Source organism: Eublepharis macularius, chromosome 11 (assembly GCF_028583425.1).
Source record: "Eublepharis macularius isolate TG4126 chromosome 11, MPM_Emac_v1.0, whole genome shotgun sequence".
NCBI classification, from domain to species: Eukaryota; Metazoa; Chordata; class Lepidosauria; order Squamata; family Eublepharidae; genus Eublepharis; species Eublepharis macularius.
Window position 1 is genome coordinate 79867219 of NC_072800.1, and position 22959 is coordinate 79890177.

At 41.4% G+C, this 22959-nt stretch overlaps 1 protein-coding gene across 2 annotated transcripts in view; it reads left to right on the forward strand.

The window, feature by feature from the left end:
- The window catches only part of DIP2C (disco interacting protein 2 homolog C), a 347378-nt gene extending 325426 nt beyond the window's left edge, over positions 1-21952 (forward strand). For both annotated transcript variants that reach the window (XM_054991506.1, XM_054991505.1), the window contains 6 exons: positions 1199-1260; positions 8341-8398; positions 11395-11469; positions 13393-13567; positions 15393-15516; positions 18172-21952. In XM_054991506.1, the coding sequence (XP_054847481.1) occupies positions 1199-1260; positions 8341-8398; positions 11395-11469; positions 13393-13567; positions 15393-15516; positions 18172-18424 (747 nt within the window). In that variant the 3' untranslated portion in view covers positions 18425-21952. The remainder of the gene's footprint in view (positions 1-1198; positions 1261-8340; positions 8399-11394; positions 11470-13392; positions 13568-15392; positions 15517-18171) is intronic.
- Positions 21953-22959: the final 1007 nt, after the last annotated feature.

A 22959-nucleotide genomic window follows, 5' to 3' on the forward strand; every position in this document is an offset into this window, starting at 1 on the left:
GGTTGCTAAGCTCATGTAGTGTCCTGAAGCTGATTAGGAACCAGTGCTTCACTTGTCACACTTCCAGGACCAGTCCTGGTTATTGTACTTGTTCTAATGTGTAAAATAATGCTCTTCTAGTTTTCTGCCTGGCAGCACTGAGGAAAACTTAAGAGGAAAACTCCTCAACAAGCACTTAAATGTAGGGAAATGAGTCCATGGGTGAAGTAGAAATAAGTGGGATCGTCTGTGAGATGAACAGCTTCAGTGTTCCATCAATAGACTGGAAGCTGGGAAACGCTGCAAAGAATCATGGAGGGAGAAGGATAAGCCGTTTGGAACCCCTGCCCTGAAATCTGCCCCTTGCAAGATTCTCTAAGCTCGTAGGGACTGGAGGAGGCTGATTTCTTCCTCCTCGCCATTTTTCTTTTAACTCATTTTCTGCTGATCTCTACGTTCCATCCTTTCTGAAACGTGTTTGACTCTGCATCATCAGGCTATTTTTAGGTTTCTTAAAAAAAAAAATATTTTGATTCCCTCATAAAATTATATTTTTCTGCATGCTTGGGGATTTCTCATGAGACTATAGAGAACAGTTTTGCTGATTTCTTCATGCACAGTGGGGCCAGCCACTTTGCTATTCAGATACAACGATGTAATTTTAGAAGAACAGACCTGAAAAATAAAAAAAAAATGAATGTTTTTTTAAAGCCGCTTACTTTGAATAAATCATTTGCACTTTTTCAAGCTATCCCGTCCTTTCTCCTTTTTTACTTGCTTCTGCCATTGCCAATTGTGTATCTTCAGCCATTCTGGTATTCTTTTATTTTACCAAATGTGTTACGTGTATCTGTGTAAATATGTACAGTATCAGCCTTTCACTCTCTGTTGACATTAGTTTTCAATAAAACTGAAATGTATATTTGTAACTAAAAGGTTAATGATTTGATTAATTTTCAACCCCCCCACACTGATATTAATGTATGAAATGTTTTACTGTTTGGTTCTGAGATTACTCCCCCCCCCCCCGTCTACCTACCCCCCCTCCCACACACACACCGGTATTAATGTATTCAGTGTTTTGGTGAGAGGTAATAATACGGGTTTTCTATTTGTAACTTCAGTGGTAAGTATAATGCAAGTCCCCCGCCCCCACCTTATCAACGGGTGCAGACACCTGATCTACACAAAGTCCTAACTAGAAGCTGTTCTTTTACAGGGGACTTCAGGACCAGATCCAACCACCGTGTATGTTGACATGAGGGCCCTAAGACATGACAGGTAGGATTTTGTTTTAATGAAATGTACACATCATGCTTAAACACTTTGAAGATGGGGCCAAGAGTCTGTATAAACCAGCATCCTGTTTCTCAAGGTGACTAACCAGAGATCCCAGGTCATGTGTGGAAGACACTTCATCCTAAACCTGGTTCATGCCTGTGTGGGAGTTCTCCTGGGAACCTCATATACATCTCACGTTGAGATCCCTGATTGAATAAGGGTGAGAAGTAAAGGCACAGTAAAATAAATAAATAACATAGAAGGCCTGCAGGCATAGCATGAGCATCTGAGCTTCTCCCCCTCTCCCAGCACTTTATATTCAGAGGTACACAGCCTCTAGATACAGAAGTTCCATTTAACCATCATGGTTTATAGCTGTTGATGCACATGTCCTCCGTGAATTTGTCTAATCTTTTTAAAAAGTTATTCAAGGGAAAGTCTGCAGTACAAAACTAATATCAGGCAATTTTTTTTTAATTGCAGAGTTTTTTAAAACCTTTCGAACATTTTGCAAAATATTAAAAACAGTTAAAGCCGTCATATTAAAACAGTCATGTATGCATTGTGAGTTAGGAACTGCTGCAATAAAAATTCATCCAAGACATTGACTGTTTAGATATCTAATTAGATATCTGTTTGCAAGCAGTGGCGGGGCTCTTTAAACTCACCCCCGAAGCTTTCCAAATGCTTCAGAAAGCTTTGATTAGGGATTTCCGAATTGGGGCCAGCATCCCTAATCTTTATGGATCGGGTCCAATTCATGTAATTTACCCGAATCGGAAACCCGAAGTGCAAACACAAACCAGTTCTCACACATACTTTCTAAAATTTATACAGCCACAGAGGAAGTAAATCCCAGTGGGCCTCGTGTCCTGCAATGGTAAGGGTTCCCAAGTCCCCTAATGGGGGCAGAGGAATTCCCTCATGTTTGTTTTCTGGCACTGCTCAGAGCAGTGGCAGGAGAAAAATAAAATAAAACAATGGCTGCCTGGCCTGTGGTATGACATCACTTCCAGGGAAAACACTAGAAGAAAAGTCAGACCTCTCTTCGATTGGTTTCCCAGTCTGCTCCCTGGGTCTCACTCTGCACAGCAATTACAGTATCAACAAGCACGCTAGTTGTGGGAAGTGTTGTGTATTTTAAAGGTAACTATTGATGAGCTTTGAAATGATGAACTATGAAATGTGCCCTGAAAATATGACAGGAACTCAGTAGAACTGTCACTTGGAAGGAAGAGAGTATGTTCCATAGGCAAGCAATGGCGGGGGGATATACATTGAAATTATACACGCTGAATGCGCAGAGAGATTAACTTTTGATTTGCTTTAGACTCTCCTTGGCCAGTACCTGACAAAGACCTCTCATAATAATATTTTTGTCCAATTCATTCTACATGCCAATTAGTACCTAATGCAGACATGTCAAAATAGTAAAAAAAAACCCCAAAAAAACAAAACCAGAACCCTGTCCAATTTAAGGTGGCAGGCAGCTATGCCAGATAATGGGTGAGATTCAGTGACTCTCTTCCACTAAGTCTTTCTCCCATGGAAGAAGTGTCAGTAAAAAGGAGCCATTTAATCTTTATTGAATAGCCTTGCGCCCAGCTTAGTGATGAGAACATGGGGTGGTAGCCCTGCCAGAATTGCTTCTTTATTTATTTGATGTATTTACATTATTTATAATCCGTCTTTCTCACTGAGACTCAAGGCGGATTACGCAGTGGAAGTCAATATGATCAAAAGCTGGGGCATTCAATGAACAACACATTGGATATGAGTTGCAGAAATTTAAAATGTTCAGCGAGGCTTTTAAACCATTTGTTCCTTTCAGCTTTGGTGAGAATTGTCAGCGAGGCATGAAAAAAGGTTGATATTAAATGTGTGATGTCATTTTCCCTTGTTCTTGTTGGCAGTGGGGATTTAGCATCCACTGTAGATTGCTGTATTATTCAATCTTTAATGAAAAAGAATATTATGGATCTCAAATAGTCTTTGCTTCCTGGAAGAGTATACTGTAAAGGTAAATGTGCTAGCAAGAAGTACTGGAAGAGTGAAGGGGGAGGGACAGTTTGGTATGAAATCAGTCTTCATTGCAGGCTGTGTTGGAGAGTAAGTGATCACCAACTCACGGTTTTGTGGCAGCTATACATTTTTTTAAAGTGATGATGATCAACAGTTAAATGTGTCAGTTGAATTTCTGTCCTTAATGAAAGAACTCCAGATAACCTAAGAAAAAAGAGGCACTTAAAGACAAACAGATTTATTGTGGCACCCATGGACTGTAGCCTGTGAAATCTTACAGCACAATAAATCTATTTAAAGTATCACGGGCTCAATGCTGTTTGCCCACTTTGGTGATTATGGTGAATCCCAACATATAGGAACCCCGCCCCCCCATATTTCCCATGGTGCATTGCTTTTTTTGATTCAATATTCTGCAGAGCATGAGTTAGTGCTGATAGGTAGAAAATTTCTCTCCTGGATCATGACTTGTCACCTTTTACAGCTCATTCCTGGCCTATAAACATGGACCAATAATTTTGACTGAGCTGTTCTTGTCTCATAAAACCAGCTTAAAGTTAAGGATAGAAAAGAGATGTGAATCTTTTTTAAAGAGTCTAAATTTTACACATAGTCTTAGCCCAGAGAGAACTAGGGACCCTTGTGGCCCTTTTTTGACATGGAGTGAAAATGAAACTGCTTGGGATTCTTTGAAATAATATTATGTTCACACACTATTGCAGAGTATTTTCAAGAGGTGCTGGAACTCTGTTCCACCACGTTCCCGCTGAAAAAAAGCCCTGCTGCTAACTGTATTCTTGCAGATGACTCTTTTACTCTCATAAAAACTTCAAGGCCCTTCTGGGTCCTCATCTCTCCCCTTTCCAGCAGACAACACTCTTTACAATCTGCTATGTGGCATTGCAGCGTCCCGCTGCATTGCTTCATTTGTTTCCAGCATGCTGATTTGGTTAACTATTATTGGATTTTAAATTTATATGTCTGCATGCTGAATTCAGCAAAATATAATATGGAAGGGTCGCTCATTGCTGTGGCCTAGAATGTAGGAAACTCAATAGATTAGTCAGAGAGCAGTGCTATGTAAAATTTCCATCTTCACAATCAAAGGAAATAGAGAATCGTTAAATGCCCAAGTGCTACTCAAAAGAGGTTTTTTAAAAAAACATTTCACCACTGTAAGAATTATTACAGTAGCCCCAATATTCAATGGCACGGTGATCCTATGTATGACTCTGTGACGAACAGAAGAGGCACCCCAAGTATCTTGGACTTAATTCATATTCCATATTCTATCAAAGAGTAATAAAAGGGGTATGCAGATCAGACAATTTCATACACATAGATTTTTAATTAAAACAATCACTGGAAACCAAAACTTTTCCCAATCATAACTGTTTCTTTATTTACTTCATTTATACCCAGCCTTATTCCCCAGGGGGACTTACATCTTTCTCCTCCCTTTTATTCTCGCAACAACCATGGGAGGTAGGCTAGGATGTCAGTGTGTGCCTGGCCCAGACCATGCTAGAATGGGGATTCGAATCTGAGTCTCCCAGATCCGAGCCACTGGCTGTTACTTTGAGTAAAGCAAAGTTTGGCGACACACATTCTGCAGTTCCTTCTTCTAAGTTTTACAGGGGCATCTCAAGATGTTCTTAAGAACCCAGTCAGAGACTGTTGAGCTATTTCCACATAATTCCAGGGTGTAATGAGGAATTCCCAGGTTTGGAATTAAAACTCTTCTCTTTCTGTCTTTGACTACTTGATTTCTCACAAAAATTAACTGGCTTTTCAAAAAAAAATTTCTGCTTACTTTTCGTTGGATTTTGTTGTTGGTTTTATAGTATATTTCTTCTCTGTGTTGTTGTGATCATTTACTGTTGTAAACTATCCTGGATTGTACTAATAGGTGGTCTGTTACTCATTTAAAAAAATACATCAAAGTCCTCCTGCTAATGTCAGCAGCAGTGGAGGCTTTGACTGGGCATTAGGAGAGGCGCACCAGAGAGGGACTGTGTCTTGTTTGTGTGGGATGAAGGGGACTTAAGGAGGAGCCTTCTCCTTGCATCTTGCTTTCAGCAAGAGTGAGTCAGTGGTCTGTTAGCCCTTGGTTTTATCAAAACATCTTTTTGAGATGGTATAAAAACTAAGTATCTGTCTGTAGCCACAGTGTCCCTCCGACCTTTGAATGAACAGTCCATGGTAGAGGAACTTGGTTTGGGAGCTGGATCGTGCTCTAACATTAGTCTGTTCCTTTTAGTATCCCTGTGACCTTTTCAGCAGGGGCTGCATGAATCACATCTCAGCCATGCCTGCTCTTTTCCTCCAATCTGTATTTTTTGGCATGGCCATGACATTATAAAAAGCATGTGGGTGTAAGACTCAAAACAGCCTCAGAAAATGCTCAGGAACATGGCACATCAACCAAGGGTGTAAAAATAGCATGGTATGAAAATAGGGCAGCAAAATTTGGGGATCAGGGAAATGAGTAAAGGGATGAGTTATTGATTGGTGGACACTTTTTTTAAAACCCCAGGAGTTGAGAAGTCTGCCTTAAAAATGGCCTTTCCCCCTGCAATCCCTGTACTCTGCTTTTTGAAGGGAAGGGATCCCAGGTAACGGGGGGCATATGCACAGTGTTCCAAGTTATTGGGGAATGGGCTTCTTTGCGGATTTTAGTTGGTTGCTTTCAAATTGCAATGTTTTTAATTATGATTAGTAAGCTGCCTTGAGCCATGAGTAAAGACAGGGATATAAGTATTAGGTCTGGATCTAGCAGTTAAACCTTCGTAACCATTTGCAACATTCATTGGCTGTTTTCACACTACTTACCTTGTCTCGGAACGGCCTGAAACATCGCGCAAAAAACGCAAATCTCGCGCAAGAAAACGCGATCTTCCGCGGTTTCTGCATGAAGTTTCGAGTTGTTCCGAAGCAAGGTAAGTAGTGTGAAAACGGCCATTGTGTTAAGCATTGCATGAAATGAAGGTGGTGCTATTGGCATTCTAACCTGTAGCAGCGTAGCTAACCCGAATCACGGGGCGCAGTAATGAATGTTCAGTCATCTGTAGTGTGGGTTTAATTTATCAGGCATGGAGTCTGGAAGGGGGGCAGCAGGCAACCTTCATTTCTCCAGCAGTTTAAAACTTAGTTGCAAAAAGATTCTAATGCTTATTAAATCAACAAGTAAATAGACATTTTTGGTATAAATGGAGATTGGTTTGTTTTTAGTTATAGAAGCAAATGGATGTTGTTGTTGAGATGTTTTGTGAGCTCAGATTTTTACCTGGCACTTCTAGATTGTTGTTTATAAACTTGTGGTGCCTTTAGAAGTATGACCCCATGTTGGTTCTCCATATCGTGCGTGTATAATTCATAAGCCATATTTCAGACATCATCTGCTGTTGCTCACTGATTTACAGTGCTTCTGTCTTCTCTCTTCCCTCATCTACCAGTCCCCACACAGCATGGACCAAATTGCTTAATGCTTCCTGCTGTGCCAGCTTCCTAGCATCCTTCTTGCTTGCCGGCAAAGCGGCTTTTCCTGGTGATTTCTCTATTTGGTGGCTTCCCTTCATCTGCCATTGGAATGACATTTGGGACAGCATTAGCAATGTCTTGGTAAATCTCATGAAATCACACCACGGCTCCTCAGTTATGCAGCAAATTGTAAATATAGGATCTAAGAAAGGGGATCTATGACTGCTGGATGCAGGGATTTTGGCTAGCCTTTTTGTAAAACAGAAAAGTGGTGCCCTATGTGATTAACTTCCCCTATAAAACTTGAGTCGGGAGTTGTTTAAGAGCCCCAGTAAAAAAACACCTTCTGATGGTCTCTGGCTTTTATGGGCAAGAATTTATCACATCATATCACAAGATTTAGCTTTTTGTTCTGTTCTCTGATAGACTCCATTTTGTGGGGAAATTGGCACTTGTTCGACAACGAAAAACCACCATTTGGTTTTTAAAATGACTATAAACATTCCTAGCATCAAACATACAAGAGTCCAAGGACAAGATTCTATTATAATCTTCGTTTTCCCCTGGCCTGTTCTTTAAATCGCTCAAGCTATCTTTGGACACAGCTGGTATGGTTTCCTTGGTAGAGCTCTGATGGTTTTCTGATTAGAGAGACCTGGGTTCAAGTTCTCACTCGGCCACAACATTCACTAGTTAATCTTGACAGTTGAGCCTACCACACAAGGTTAATACCCTTGGCTTCTTAGAGGAAGAGATCAAAAGTAGTACCAAGAGGAAGATATGAAAAAATGTCTTTCTCATTTTTACGGATATGTCATAATTTTTTTTTCAGTACCAGCTTTGGTTCTCCAGAAGCCATCAAGGCTGGGAACAGCTTCCTTATACTATAATGCATAAAAATGATTAAAGCTGATCATTAAAATCCAGTAAAACAACAAATCATGATTGTATGTCCCAATGCAGTATTTGAAGCAGGAAGGCAGGGGGGAAATTAGTGCTGTCTTAAAATATATACAAGATATCATTTGCCTGTATGAAGGAAATGATAAAACATGAATTGCTTAAAAGTTCCCTACTTTGGTGTAAAAAAGCATTACATTTCAAAGAGGAAATAAATTATTCCACATCAACTGTTAATCTTGTCTGGAAATGGATCTGAAGATATCTCGACTTGGTCAGGAAAGGGCAGTAGCCACAGAAGAAACTCAACTGCTATACCTTTCCAGCTCCCACCCAAATCTGTCCCTAGCTGTACAGTTACATGTTCTGCTTTTGCCAAGGGCTTTTGCTATACTCCCACCTTTTGAATTCCTTTGTCCTTCACAGTGTTTTTCACTGGCTGCCATGAAACAGTGATGGCTTCTGGAAAGAAAAGAGGATGTATATCCTACTGAATGGGGAAGTGTGAGGAAGGCTCTTCTGCTTTGGAGGCAGAAAGCAACAAAGCCGTTAGGCTGAGCAGCATGTGACAAATTTAAAAACCAGTTCTGTAGCTAGTATTCTATAATATAATGTCCTTTTTAAAAAGTGTAGTCTTTGTACAATCATAACGGTCATCCTATATGCTTTGTCTTTCAGAGTGCGTTTAGTAGAAAGAGGATCTCCTCATAGTTTGCCCCTCATGGAATCGGGAAAGGTAAACATTTTCACTTCAGAGATTCTCACACTATCTTAAAGTACCGTCAGATATGTTGTTTTTCTGTATTAATTGGAGATGGGCATGAAACGACATATGAACCAAAGTTCGTCACAAACTGGGCCCAGTTCATTTGGTTCATTTTTCAGTTTGTCACAGCCGACAGCCTGGTGCCAGTCAATCAGTTTCCTAGGCAACAGGGGGATAGGCTTTCTGCTGCCCCAGAAGTGAAGTTTTCATGAACCCAATGAACCAGTTCATGAACTAGGCAATTTCATGCTGGTTTGTGGTTCCTGAAACACGACAAACCACCATTTTCTCGGTTTGTGCCCATCTCTAGCATTAATCCATTCCTATTTTTTTTTTTTAAGGCAAGCTAATATAGCACTCTGGGGAGATAGCCACTAAGTGGCACTGATGGGACCTCTTCTGGGGCAGTATCTTGACATGTGGTTCCAGTGGTCCCAGTTGATGCCCCAGGTTCCCCCACACTTGAGTCCTCTATGATGTGGCACATGGCACAATGTTCTTCTTTGCTAACATTTCTCTTATGAATTTTTTCTCCTCGCGATACCTGAGTGACCTTACTATGCTCTCTTTAATCCTGCAACAGTATACAGAAGAGAACTACTTGTAGCATAGCAATTAAGTGGTTGGGCTGTGAATCAGCACTCTGCTGGTTCTAATCCTTCTTCAGCCATGAGCTCAACAGGTGGCTTTGGGTAAGCCACTCATCTCAGCCCCAGCTCTCCAGCTGTATTGTGGGGATATTAATAACACTGACTTTGTTCACTGCTCTGAGTAGGCACTAATCTGTCTAGAAAAGTATATAAGTATACTGTTGTTGTTGCTGTTATTCTAGTGTCTTCATATAAATTCCGGGGCTGAAAATGGACAAAAAGAGTATACTTCCTTTTCCCAGAGCTGCAAGAAAAGGCATTGTTGAAAAGTACACGCTTATCCCACTATTGCCCTTGGTTGACAAGTTTTTGTAGCATTTCAAAGCCTGTGACACCCATTTTGAGCAGAGGCGACAGTGTTAGGGAAAGAAATGAGTGTAATCACCACAGGCAACAGTGCTCCTATCATACTCCTTTTGAGCACTCTGAAAAAAGCAATTATCTGCCCCCGGCCTTTGGCACCATGTAAGCAATGCCTACATGGCTGTCTGTGTAAATAAGGATTTGGGTGTGAATGTTTGCAGTGAGCATTTAAACTAACTTGATCACTAACTTGGATTTTGGGGACCCAGTCGGAACGAATAATATTTTGCAGATGTGAGGCTGAATCTTTCCTGGAGTTGTGTAACCTCAAAAAACCTTTTGGGTAGACTGAGAGACAGAATCAGTTACAAACAAATGATACTGTTAAGTTGCAGTGTTCTATCAATCCAATAGCGAGCAAGTTGCATATATGATCAGTAAAAATATATAAGCATGGGGCGCTCATCCCCCCCCCCAGCTTCTTTCTTTTCTCCTGCCATCAGTGGGCACTTCCCCTCCCCCTTCCCCAGCCACAACTGTCACGTTCTCCTCCTCCTCCTGGGCTTACACCAGCTGTGCCCCCTCTGTTGCCCACCTCACAAGCCCGCTTGCTTCCTTGCCAGGCCACCCACTCTCTGGGCTGTCAAGTTTTTGGCCTGCCTGCCGGGAGTAGTGCTGCCGCCTCCACCTGCTTGGCTCAAGCGCTGCACCAGTGGTGGTTGTGATGGCTCCTCCTCTTCATCCTCTGCCCTCCAACTTTCTCCCTTTTTTCTACCTTTTAACTGTCCTTTAAGTTCAGCTATATTTATTATTTATTTCATTTATATCTCACCTTTCTCCACAGCAGGGGACCCAAAGCAGCTCACATCATTCTTTTCTCTTCCATTTTATCCTCACAACAACCTTGTGAAGTAAGAATGTGTAACTGGCCCAAGGTCACCCGCTGAGGATCTGCTACACTACATTACACTGCCTTTAAAGGGGTGGCTGCTGTTGAATATAACAACAACACCATTTGATTTGTATACTGCCCTTCAGGACAACTTAACGCCCACTCAGAGCAGTTTACAAAGTATGTCATTATTATCCCCACAACAAAACACCCTGTGAGGTGGGTGGGGCTGAGAGAGCTCTAGAAGAGCTGTGACTGACCCAAGGTCACCCAACTGGCTTCAAGCGGAGGAGTTGGGAATCAAACCTGGTTCTCCGGATTAGAGTCCCACTGCTCTTAACCACTACATTGCACTGGCTCTTACCAAACTTGCTCAAACTGAACAGTAGCAAGCAGCTGAGCCTGAGTGAGCAACAAGTACTCCAGTGGTTGCTGTGGGGCCTGGCTGTAATGATTCCTCCTTCAAAGGCCAAAACAGCCCTGAAAAGGGCTCTGTCCTCTCCCCTTGCCTTTTACCTAAAGAAACCTAGTCTTGAAGGCTAGCAGTACTGTTGAGTTGCCTAGCAACAGTCACTGAGGGCATCTGTTTCTTAACGCTATAGACTGCTTTGATCATTTTTTGGCAGGTTACCGCCCCCCCCCCCCATATTTTGTTTGTTTGTTTCAGATTTTTCTTCAAATCTAGGGTATTTTTCTGGTCTCGTCTCTTCATGGCTCTAGTCTCTGGATTTAACATCCACAGATTAGGTCATGTTGAGAATTAGATATACTGATGATGATGACGGCAATGACTGGGGGAGGTGCATTGGTTTTGTGGAGACCAGTTTTGCATCTTGCCTCTAAACAGTCCAGTGCACATTTTGGTGGAAGGGGTATAACAAAAGAAGGAAGACTGATCACTTACGAAACACAATTCTACAGCAGCTTCAGTTCATGAGCCTTCGATACTCCTTGTCGCTTTCCTCCAAGAAATGACGCCAACCTCTTTCTTTTTTTAAGCCTTTTGTAAAAGTCCTGTTAAAAGGCCTTGGGGGACAAGGAGGACTGTTCTATGGTTGCATAAAACAATGTGTACATCATCTGGCTCCTCACCAGATATGACTCATTTTGTCTTTCAATAGATCCTCCCTGGAGTTCGTATCATTATTGCTAATCCAGAAACAAAGGGGCCCTTGGGAGATTCTCATCTTGGAGAGGTGAGTCACAGATTGTGCCTGGGTTGGTAGTGAGTTGCCTGATTTAGTGAAGGAAGGAAGGATGGAAGGTAGCTTTTAATCATTTGTCTTAATAAGTGTGTAACAAACAGCCATCTGTAGGGGATATGCACCACACAGCTTCATGGAAATATGTACGACATACAAGGAAAGTTACGAATTCTTACTTGTTTTGTCACAGCTGAGAACTCTGAGCACCTTACAGCCCCATCCAAAGATTGTGACGTATCACTAACACCTGTGCAGAGAGCATAGCCATGGCACCGCATAGCACCCTCGCCATACCCCACCAATCATGGAGCAATGCGCCAACAGCTCTGTAGTGATAGGTGGGCCAAAATAGACAATTGGCACATGCTGACATGGTCATGCCTCCCTGACATCATACTCTTGCTGCCCACGCTCTGAAACCAGCAAGGGAGAGAATATTGAAAGAAGCACCATGGCGTGTCAGGGAGGATCCCTAGAGTTAAATCATTCCAGATGTAGATTTGAGTCCCCTTCTGCAACCATGTTCCTTTTTGTCTGGTACGGGGAAAAAACATGGTCACTCCAGTCACTTGTGTGCTTCTTTAGCTCACTTGGCAGAGACTACCTTGATAAGAACACTCAATACCTCTCCTGCACATGGTTCAGGTCTTGGCTTGGGTGGAGCTCAGGAGCATCAATCTTTTGTCAATCAAGGGGAATATGGACACTGGGGCAGCAGCAAGGAAACACACAGCTGCACGTTCTTTTTTGGAATGGGAGCAGGGCTTGTAAACATTATACCATTGTAGGGGACATGACCAGGGCTGGAGAGACATAGGATACCAGTAGAGCTCTATTTCTCCCCCAACATGCCCCTTACAACACCATCTTACTCTGTGTATTCATTCAGAATTCCCAGCCCAAATTATTTCAGGTAAAGGAACCATAAGGATTGTAAAATAATTTTCTTATGAGGCTCAGGACTAGTTTCACTATTACCTCTGCCACAACACTGCTCCTTCCTGTAGGAAACATATATTAGTGATAATTGTATGATTTGCCAGAACCTGTTTGTACTTCTATACCAGTATAATGCCTCCATCAGAGTAACTGGGTCTGGTGTAAAATCTACCCACATGATCTTAGCTCCTTGTGTAATTAATGTTTTTACAAATTCCCTTCAGAGGTGAGAATCAGCCCAAATGAAAATGACCTTATCAATGGTTGCTATCCCACAGAGATTGGATCTCATTGGCTTTCATAGAAGGCTTGTTCAGAGAATGACATGTATGTAGACTGAACCAAAAAGAGGCTGCCCCAGTACTATAAGCAAAGACCTAAAGTGGACCAACCACAACCAAAGGCCTAGGAATAGAAATTCTCTAGTAATTTGCTGGATTGATATTTGCTGGATTCATATGTATTTATGGAACGAACTGACTTTTCTATGAATTTTATGGATATTTAGCTTTGTAATATGTATTTAATTACCTTGCACTTGATAAGATAGATAGATAGATAGATAGATAGATAGATAGATAGATAGATAGATAGATAGATAGATAGATAGATAGATAGATAGATAGATAGATAGATAGATAGATAGATAGATAGATAGATAGATAGATAGATATTTTTAAAAAGTGTAAAAGAATGTACAATTGCTGGTTTTATATTGGGTTCACATTCCTAGAGAATTTCTATTCCTATGCCTTTGGTTGTGGTTGGTCCACTTTAGGTCTGTATGTATGTAGACTGTGCAGGCATTTTCTCTTATGTGTAAAGCTAACTGCAAATCGGGATTCAGCTTGTTGAAGAACACCTTTATAGCAATGAAATAACAATAAAATTTAAACCATCTGCAACCAAGTGTACCCAAGAATCCTTCATCTTGTACAGATGTGTCAGTAAAAAGTGTCCCTTTTTAAAACCTAGATATGGGTTCACAGTGCTCATAATGCCAGCGGTTATTTTACCATCTACGGCGATGAATCCTTGCAGTCAGATCATTTTAACTCAAGACTTAGTTTTGGAGACACACAAACTATTTGGGCACGGACTGGCTATTTGGGGTTCCTGAGGAGAACAGAACTTACAGATGCAAATGGGGGTAAGTTCTCCTGGTGGCTTTCAGAAGTCAATTATATGATGTTTGAATAGCATGTTTGATTTGTGGAGCTCAAGTCTACTCCTACTCCTGTAAACCTGAGCACTGATTCCGTAATCTGACGTGAGACGGAAGAAGATTTAGCAAGCATCTCTTCTTCTAGAAAGGAGATCTTGATCTGTTAAGATCAGTTTGAGAGTGAGGAGGAAGTTCTGTGTTCCCACCAGCTGATTCAGGGAGCTAAGTGTGTTCTCTCGGCCTAGAACGGGATGTTGGGGCAGCAAGGAAAACCTGTAAACATTTATGAAGCGAGAGAGAGACACACTAGGGGTGTGCAGGGGTTTCCCGCTTTGGGAAACAATACTGGAATCCCCCCCCCCGGGCCAGCTGAAGCACAGAATGAGCCCTTTCTCTGCCGCTTGCAAGCAGCAGGGAAAGGGCCCTTTAAAACTTCAGCTGGCCTGTGCAGGGGATCCTCCTCCACCAGTCAGCTGGAGCCAGCTGCAGGGTTTGAAAGCGCCTCGAATCACTTCGGGAAGCTTTGATTCAGCATTTCCAAATCGAGGCCAGCGTGCTGGGCCCAATTCTGAAATCCCGAATCTTTACAAATTGAGTCCAATTCGGGTATTTATCCTGATTCGGAAACCTGAATCGCTTACCCCTAACTCTCACACAGCCTTATACAGAATTGAACCCTTGGTTCATCAACCTGGAATCTTCTGCATGCCAAGCAGATACTCTACAGCTGAGCCACTGCCACCTTACACAAAGTCAGGCCATTGCTCTCTGTGTCTCAGTCTTGCCTATTCTGACTGGCAGTGATCTCAGGAAAATAAAGTTGTTTCCCAGTCCCTGCTGCCTAAAGCCCTTTTACGGGAGATGTCCCAAACTGAGCCTGGAACCTTCTGCATGCAAAATGGAGGCTCTACCACTGAACCTCAGTTAGAGCGGCTAGAATTGCGCTTGACACAGAAGTCTTCAAAATGAGTAGATATTATGCAGTTGCCAGGGGTGCTGGCATTTCAGGATAACGGGGAACCTTTATAGTAGACAATCTGGCTGTAGTTTTCTTAGTCTTTTGAGGATAGATTGCGTAAGAAAAAGCTGTTGTGCTTTGGGTGGAAGAAACCACAACATATAATGCCAAATGGATTAGGAGAGCACGTCTACTGGGTGAAAACTTTTTTTAATAACAAAAGGCAGAACAGAGATGAAAAATCACTTATCCATTCCAATTGTAGGTTACTTGAATGGTTCATTACATTCAACTTGCAAACTTAGATTGACACATGTTTGGTGATAGCAGCCAATATCATGTAATAGCACTGGACTGGGTTCAGAGAATTGGGCTCAAATTCTAACACTGCCATAAAACTCTTTGGGTGACCTTGTACCAATCATGCTCTCTCGCTTTAACCTACCTCATATGGTGGTAGTTGTGAAAACACAGTGGGGAAGGGAAGAACATTTGTGCCACTCCAAGCTTCTTGGAAGAAGAACAGAATAAAAAAAGTACTAGACCAGTGGTGGTTATTAGTTAGCTAGTCTGCAACTGCAGCATATGTTGTAGCATTCACTCATGCTGGTGTTTAACCGAAGGCACCTATTGCCAAATACACACTTGGTAGATAATACCATCAGTTCCCTTGCGTCTGTTGAGTATTGGCATAGTGCTTTAACGTACAAAGAAAGCTGGGTTTTGAAATTAAGACCATGCAAAAAAAAATGACCCAAGAATACAAAGCCAAATGCTTCAGGTGTTTAAGTGCTCGTCTTTTTAAACATATTATATAATACAATATTTTTTGTTCCCCTTTCTTGGAACCAGAGCGACATGATGCACTTTATGTGGTAGGTGCACTAGATGAAGCCATGGAATTGCGAGGAATGAGGTATCACCCAATCGATATTGAGACATCTGTAATAAGAGCACATAAAAGCATTACGGAATGGTAAGTACTTCAGAAGGGCTTTTTGATACGTGGGCATGTGATTAGGGGAAACCCAATAGCATGCGTGGCAGTCTTATATTTTTGACCTACTTGTGGTGGGAGGGGGGGGCTGTGTATGACCAAGATAAACTTGATGGTGGTACGGTTTGAGGGTAGAGACGTTCACAGTTGATTCAGCCACATCATTGCTTTTTCTTGGCTTTGGAAGGGTGATTGAGAGAGAGAAGGCGCAAAGGGGGAAAGGAGGGTGCTTAATTAAGCTTTCCCTGGTTGTTTTCATATATATGGATACTCTTCTGGAGGTATTTCTACCTGTTTCTGATTGAACTAACCTATCACTGGTGGTTGATGTGCTGGACCCAGCATGAAAAAGCGAGTCGATTTAGGTGCTGGAAGTGCCTTCTTATGGCACATAAGATGTCCCACTATTTGTCCTCGGCAGACCTTGCCATGCCACTCAGTTCCAATCCATTGAGTCCACCCGGTGAAGAAAAAAAAAGACTTGAAGCAGTCATTTGGGGACCTTGAAAAATAAGCTACTTTGACTCACAATTCTATTTTTAATTCATTACCCACTCTGTCAGATGGTGCTCTTTCATCTGTTTCTTTCTGCTTTCTCTTTCATGTCATAGAGGTTGTTGGGGAACCCACAACACAGAGTTAAACTCATGGCCCATCTAGTATTCTTACTTAATGGTGATTCTTAGACATGTGAAGACATGGGGAAAGACTGGAAAAAAATCTTTTCCCCAGTTTTTTCCTGAGGACTCCTTTGTGATTTTTCCAACACAAAATAAAGTTTGAGCATACTCTGAAAAGAAATGTATGAATTTTTCCTTTAGGAATGAGTGATTTTACTCAAAAAGTGTAGTGTGAAAATTTTTATGTAAGACAGTCTACAGTGTTAGATAATAATGCCTATATATACTATAGACATATTCAATGTATATGTTTAATGATAATACATTATTAAAGAGTTCTGTGTTTAATATCTAAATATGCTGGTAGAAACACTATCTTTTTTTGCTTCCTGTAGAATTTGTTTTCTACTTCTCAAATAGCAAAAATTAAAAATATATGTGCTAAGGAAGCACAGAGTGCAGCAGTTTGCAACTTTCACAAATACTGAGAATATTTGTAACTTTTCTTATAGAAAACCAAGACATTTATACTTTTCAATTCTGTTAGTATCCTAAACAGAACAATTTTATATGCTAACTAAATTATAACTGATGCATTGTTAAATCAGTCAAATAAGTTCTAGTTGAAGAGAAAGTCAATATTGTATACCTTTCAATTTTTTCCCAAATGTCTTTATTTCCTCTGGGGGGAAATCCTGAATTCTCTCCCTTAGCTTCAAAATTTCTGGCAATTTTACATGTATAGTGAGTGTCCAGATTTTGAACACTGAAAACAAGCTGGTTTCAGGTAGGTAGTCGTGTTGGTCTACAGTAGAACAGCAGGATTTGAGTGCAGTAGCACCTTAGAGACCAACAAGATTTTCAAGGTATAAGCTTTTGAGAGTAAGTCTCCCTTCTTTAGATACCAACAAAATCTTTGAGCCGAAACAGACGTGACAAGTTACCTCAATTCAACCTGGGTTTCCTTGCCTCAAGGTTTGACGGGAAGTGTAGGCATCCTTGCAGGTGCATCACTGCATTTCTCCTTCCCCTGCGTGCGTGGCCCGGAGCTACATAGCCGCACGTGCTCTGCCCCCCCCCCCCCGTCGCACTGAGCATCACTTCATCTCCCCCCCTCCCTCGTCTGGCCCAGTCCCCGCAGTTCTGGGCTGCATGGCTTCTGGTGGGGGCCAGGCAAGTGAGGGGGAGATGCAGCATGCTCCGGGAGCCTTTCCTCCTGCTCTCCCGGTGCAGTCCGGTGTCGCTCTGTGGGGGCTGGGCCAGGCGAGGGGGGTGGAGTTGCCTCCCCCCGTCGCACTGAGCGTCACTTCATCTCCCCCCCCTCTCCTGGCCCAGCCCCCACAGAGCAACACTGGGCTGCACCGGGAGAGCAGGAGGAAAGGCTTCCGGAGCGTGCTGCATCTCCCCCTCACTCGCCCGGCCCCCACCAGAAGCCGCACAGCTCAGAACTGCGGGGACTGGGCCAGACGAGGGGGGGGAGATGAAGTGATGCTCAGTGTGATGGGGGGCGGGACAGAGCATGTGCGGCTATGTAGCTCCGGGCCACGCACGCAGGGGAAGGAGAAATGCAGCGATGCACCTGCAAGGACACCTACACTTCCCCTCAAACCTTGAGGCAAGGAAACCCAGGTTGAATTGAGGTAACTCTTCACGTCTGTTTCGGGTCTTTGTTTATGAGAACAAGATGTTTATTTTTCTCTGGTCTCCCATCTCTCCCAGAAGGTCAGAACAGCTTACAAAGTATGCCAGGAGCATGGAGAGTATAGGTAAATGTCTGCGGACAATTTTTGGATAACAATTGCAAGCTCCATTCTGCAAATTAAGCAAGAGTGGAACTGGCAAAGAGCACATCTGATAATGACATGCATTTCCAAACCTCCATTGTATTGTTTATTGGATGTCCCAGTCCTGTGAATTTAAACTGTTGTGTATTGTATAATCTTTCTTGAGTCTCAACAAGAAAGGTGGACTATAAATAATGTAAATAAAATAAATTTCTTCTTTTTTTTCCCAGCGCGGTGTTTACCTGGACAAATTTGTTGGTTGTTGTTGTCGAGCTCGATGGATCAGAGCAAGAAGCCTTAGACCTGGTTCCTTTGGTTACTAACGTAGTGCTGGAGGAGCATTATCTGATTGTAGGAGTGGTGGTAGTGGTGGACGTTGGTGTAATTCCTATCAACTCCCGTGGAGAGAAACAACGTATGCACCTACGAGATGGATTTTTGGCAGACCAACTAGATCCCATCTATGTGGCCTACAACATGTAGTCTTGCATCTTTAAGGCTTCCATGGACTTTACTCTAGGTGTATAAATTTTTTTTTTGACGTCCACTGAACAATGTGCTGAAAAGAAAGTGACACTCTTCAGAATGAAACTGTTTCTATTAGGACTTTTCGAAGCGCTCGTTATTGGCAGGACATATAATGTGAAATGTGTTTCTTTTACCACTACATTTTAGCACAGAAGGACTTTGGGGTACTGCCTTCAGTTTGTTGGAAAACCCATTATTAGACTTTTTTAAAAAAATTATTTTTTGCTTATTGGGATGATACTGCTTTCTGAGTAATATGGCTTTGTATTTTATGTTAAACCGAAGTAGCTAATTTTTGTTTTTAATCTGCCCTCCAAGTGGATATTTCCAAACAACTCATAATATGACTGAATTGTTTTGGTTTGCTTGTTTTTAAATGTCCATAAAAATCTTTTCTGATATGGATCCATCACTAGTTTTTAAGCCACTTTTTATCCCATTGTCTTAGGAAACTTACATTGAGGTACGAGAAAAATACCCAAAACAGCACCTTTTCAAATTTAAAGAGTTTTTAATCAGCTTCCTCCCTTGGAAATGCTGAAAGCATAAAGGTGAAAAGAGCTTTGAATTATTAGAGTTTAGAATGAAAAAAAATTTATAAATAAGGTGTATTTCGGCAACGAACTTGCAGATATCTTTGTACTAAACTAAAAAGATAAAATAAGTTAACTACTTCTGTAATTATGTACAAAACCTTTAATTTATTTTGATCTCTTTAGAAGTATAAAAGAGAAACATTCAAGAATATTAAGCTCTTGTAATGTTTGCTAATATAAAAACAAAAGTGTTGTATTATCTTGAGTGGATAGTATCACATCAAATATATATATATGAAATATAAATTCACTAATGACAAAAAAGATTTTAAAGTTTTAAAAGGATGCAGTACTCATCACTTGCATGGTGTCTTCTCCCACTGTAGATAATCAAACATTATTCACATACTTTGAGGAAAAAGCAGTCCTGGATTGCAAAATATCCCTGTCTAACAAGAATCTTCCAGATACCAGCAAGTGAAATGGTTTTCGCTGCCTTCAGGGCAGTGCATGAATTTTTAAGGCCACAGTCCTGCACCTTGCATGCAGGATGTAGAGCAGCTCCTGGTAGGGAACCCAGCTTATTGCTCTACTTCCAAATATTCTGTAACTCTCAGTAACCACCGTGAAGTTGCAACAATTTGAACACTCTAGTTCCTGCGATTCCTCACACCCTGGGTTGTGGCTCAGTCCCTGTGCGTTCGGGTGTGTGTGTAGAAAAGCAGCTGCAGAAGTGCTTGAGTATGAGATATGGTTGAGCTTGGCTGCAGTCAAACAGCCTAGCAGGGTATGCTCAGAAGAACAGTGGCTCATGCTGTTGGTAGACTTTTGGGAACTGGTCTGTGGAATCCTATGGGAGCCACTCTACGGTCTGCTTTCTGTGCATTCAAGGATATAGGATTTGCTTGTGGCTGGAAATCTTAACAGCGCACCACAAAGAGTTCTTTTCTTTGCCGTGAAGGTGACAATAAATATTTGTGCTGGCATGTATGTTCATACACTTTTTTAGACATTAGAAAAGGCAGGTTTAAGAATAGCACTGTTTTTCTTAGCTGCATAATATTGTTGCACAATATTTCTCATCTTTTTTTAAAATTTGATGTATTTGTTTTCTTGTGGTAAGGAAGTTTTTTGGTGGTCATTTTGCACAAGAGTTATTATTTTATCTCTTTTGCCTCTCTGCTAGCCTGTGATTTAGCTTGGGCAAAGGAGTTTGATCCATCCACTTGATACTTTTCTAGAAAGTTGTTGTTTTTCAACATTCTCTATCTACAATGTGTTCATTATCAGAGAGAAGCTAGAAAGGCTGCTCTGAATTATTTGGCCAAGCTAGGTGCATCTGCTAATTTGTCCCTATGCCAAACAGAGGAACTGAACTTAGTTTTGCAACTATCACATCCCTCAGTTCAAAGCAAATCTGCTGATTCTTTCTTTCTTTTTCTTTCTTTCTTTCTTTTGAAGAATCATGGATCACAGCTGCCTTTTTAAAATTTTACTGCCTTTGGGTAAACGCAAAACCCTCCATTTTCCATTTCTTCCATGATCATTTTCTATTTTTATTTTTGAGTTTGTCTTATTCCATTGCGACCTGGTTGACCTGTGTCCACTTTGAGGGTGAAGTTTGAGCAGGAGCAGGCCGAGGAAGCTTTTCTTTTGTCTTTTTCTGGTTCAAAATAATGTTCACTTGCTGGCGTTTATTACCAAGTATTGCATGACTAAGATGGTTGCCGGACAAAAGCGACAAGATCTTTGTATAACACATAAAAGGGGAAATATTTTGTCTACCTTTGCGGATTTCACTTGGTTTTGAAGACCCAATAGATTGTGGAGGTTTTTTCTGGCTTTTTTTTTCTTCTCAAAGATGAGGGATGGTTTTTACTCTGCATACACAGTACAGAGCATTTCACCAGGACCAACTTTTTATTTTTTAATTGCCGCCCTGTTCAAGGTTTTTCTTGTCCTGTGAATATTTCAACCCATGCTCCAAAGATCAGTCCTGAAGCATTCTTTCAAAAGATGGTTTTGCCCTCCCCCCCCCAATAAAATCTCTCTCTCTTTTTTTCCTTTAAAATATCAAGTTGCTGTAAGGTTCAGACAAGCCATTGATTATGAGAGTAATAACAGTGTATGAACTAACTTGTGAAGTCCTTGCTACTGCTGATCTCACTGCTGCAAAACACAAATTTAGCTGTCGTTTTGTTTAAAGCATCACTTTTTAACCTTCACCAAGTCAACTTTCCACTCCTGGGGAGGGAGAGGGAGGGGATGGAGGACTGCAATGCAGTTGTACAACACCGCGAATAACTGATCTCTTCTGCGACCCATCTTCTGTGGCTGTTTAAATTCTGAACCTAAGAACAATACAGGATAATAATGAACTGAATATCTAGTTTTGTCATGCAAGTTGAGAGGAGAGAAACACACGTATCATCCGATTCAGCAATAAGGAAGGATTGTTCTGTATTAGAAACCGTACTGTAGATAAAAACCATTCATGAGAATGTATAAAATGTTTGTCTTGTGACCTTGTGCTTTTGAAGTCAGACAAAACCATGTAATCAACTTGATGCACATGCCACACTAAAAAAAGAAGAAGAAGAAAGAGGGTACACAATGAACATTTAACCACGAAACGAATCAAACAGGAGCAGATTTCTCATGGTGCTTGTTTATTATATATATTTAATCCTGCTTGACACTTTACCCAAGGGAAGACTGTCCCTTTTATCAGTTGAATGTTAGCAGCGTTATTTCATAGAGTGTGGTGACTGGTTAGAGAAATTCATGCAACTCAGCCAATCACAGTTTCAAATGAAAAATTTTTATGTGCAAAAGAACAGCAACCTTCTTGTATGTTAAACCACCAGTACGCTTTGTACATCTGTGATAACGCCTGTTTTATATTCAAATGAACAAATAAAAGCTTTTATTTTTGTTGCTCTGAAAATGTCCGTTTCTTAATTAGCCATGTTTTTTTAAAAAAGATTTTCCAGAAACTGCCTCCCTCTCTTCTGCATTAGACAGACAAAACGAACATTGGAAGCTGCCTTTATAACTGCGTCAGACCATTAGTCCCGTTTAGTACCGTTTACTCCAGTACTGTCTACTGTGCCTGGCAGTGGCTCAGAAATTCTTCAGCAGCGAGAGAAAGATGTCTGTCCGAGCACCAGGTCTCTCAGTGTAGGTTCCAGGGGAATGGTAACGTGTTTGCTCTCTCTATTTAAGCCATGGCCCCTTTTTGAGAATCTGCTGGAGTCCTAACAGGTCATTGAGGTAGTCAAGTGTTTGCAACAAAAATTTTGTTCCATTTACATTTTAAAAGTATAAAGAGGACGTAGCCCTTATTTCTTGCTGTTTCCCACTGACAGACATATAGATTAACGTGGCTGCCATAGGCTCAAGCTTCATGTGCTTTGGAGAAATGCCATAGTTCTGCGCATACCTAGGTAAAAAAAAATAATTCAGCCCTTGATTTCTCCAATTCAAGCTCCACAAGTAGATGGAATTCCAGGCTCGATGAGCCAATGGTCTCAAACAGTTCATACATTTCAAAGGACTGAGGAGAATTGTGGAATATTCTGCAGTTGTTCTCTATATGGGCAGATAGTTGCCAAATATTTGGTGGTATGTGATAGTTGTTGACCTCCATCTGACATTCAGTATTTGGCAGTACTGATCACTCGCTTCGTGTAGCTCGCTTCGTGTAGTTGCACACAGCTACACTGTGTGATAACAGGACATGGTGTGAGAAAGTGGGTGTGTATTTAAAGAAAGATCAGATGCGCATCTAAATAGGGATAGCGTATCTATTCAAACTTTCAGTTCCAAAGCCCTATGTATTGTGAGCAAGAGACAATGCAGACCTGAAGAAAGATTTTCAGTTTTGTGTTTGCCTACATAAATCAATATCTAGAGTAGGGACAAGCAGAAGACCACAGCAGTGACTTCCACAAT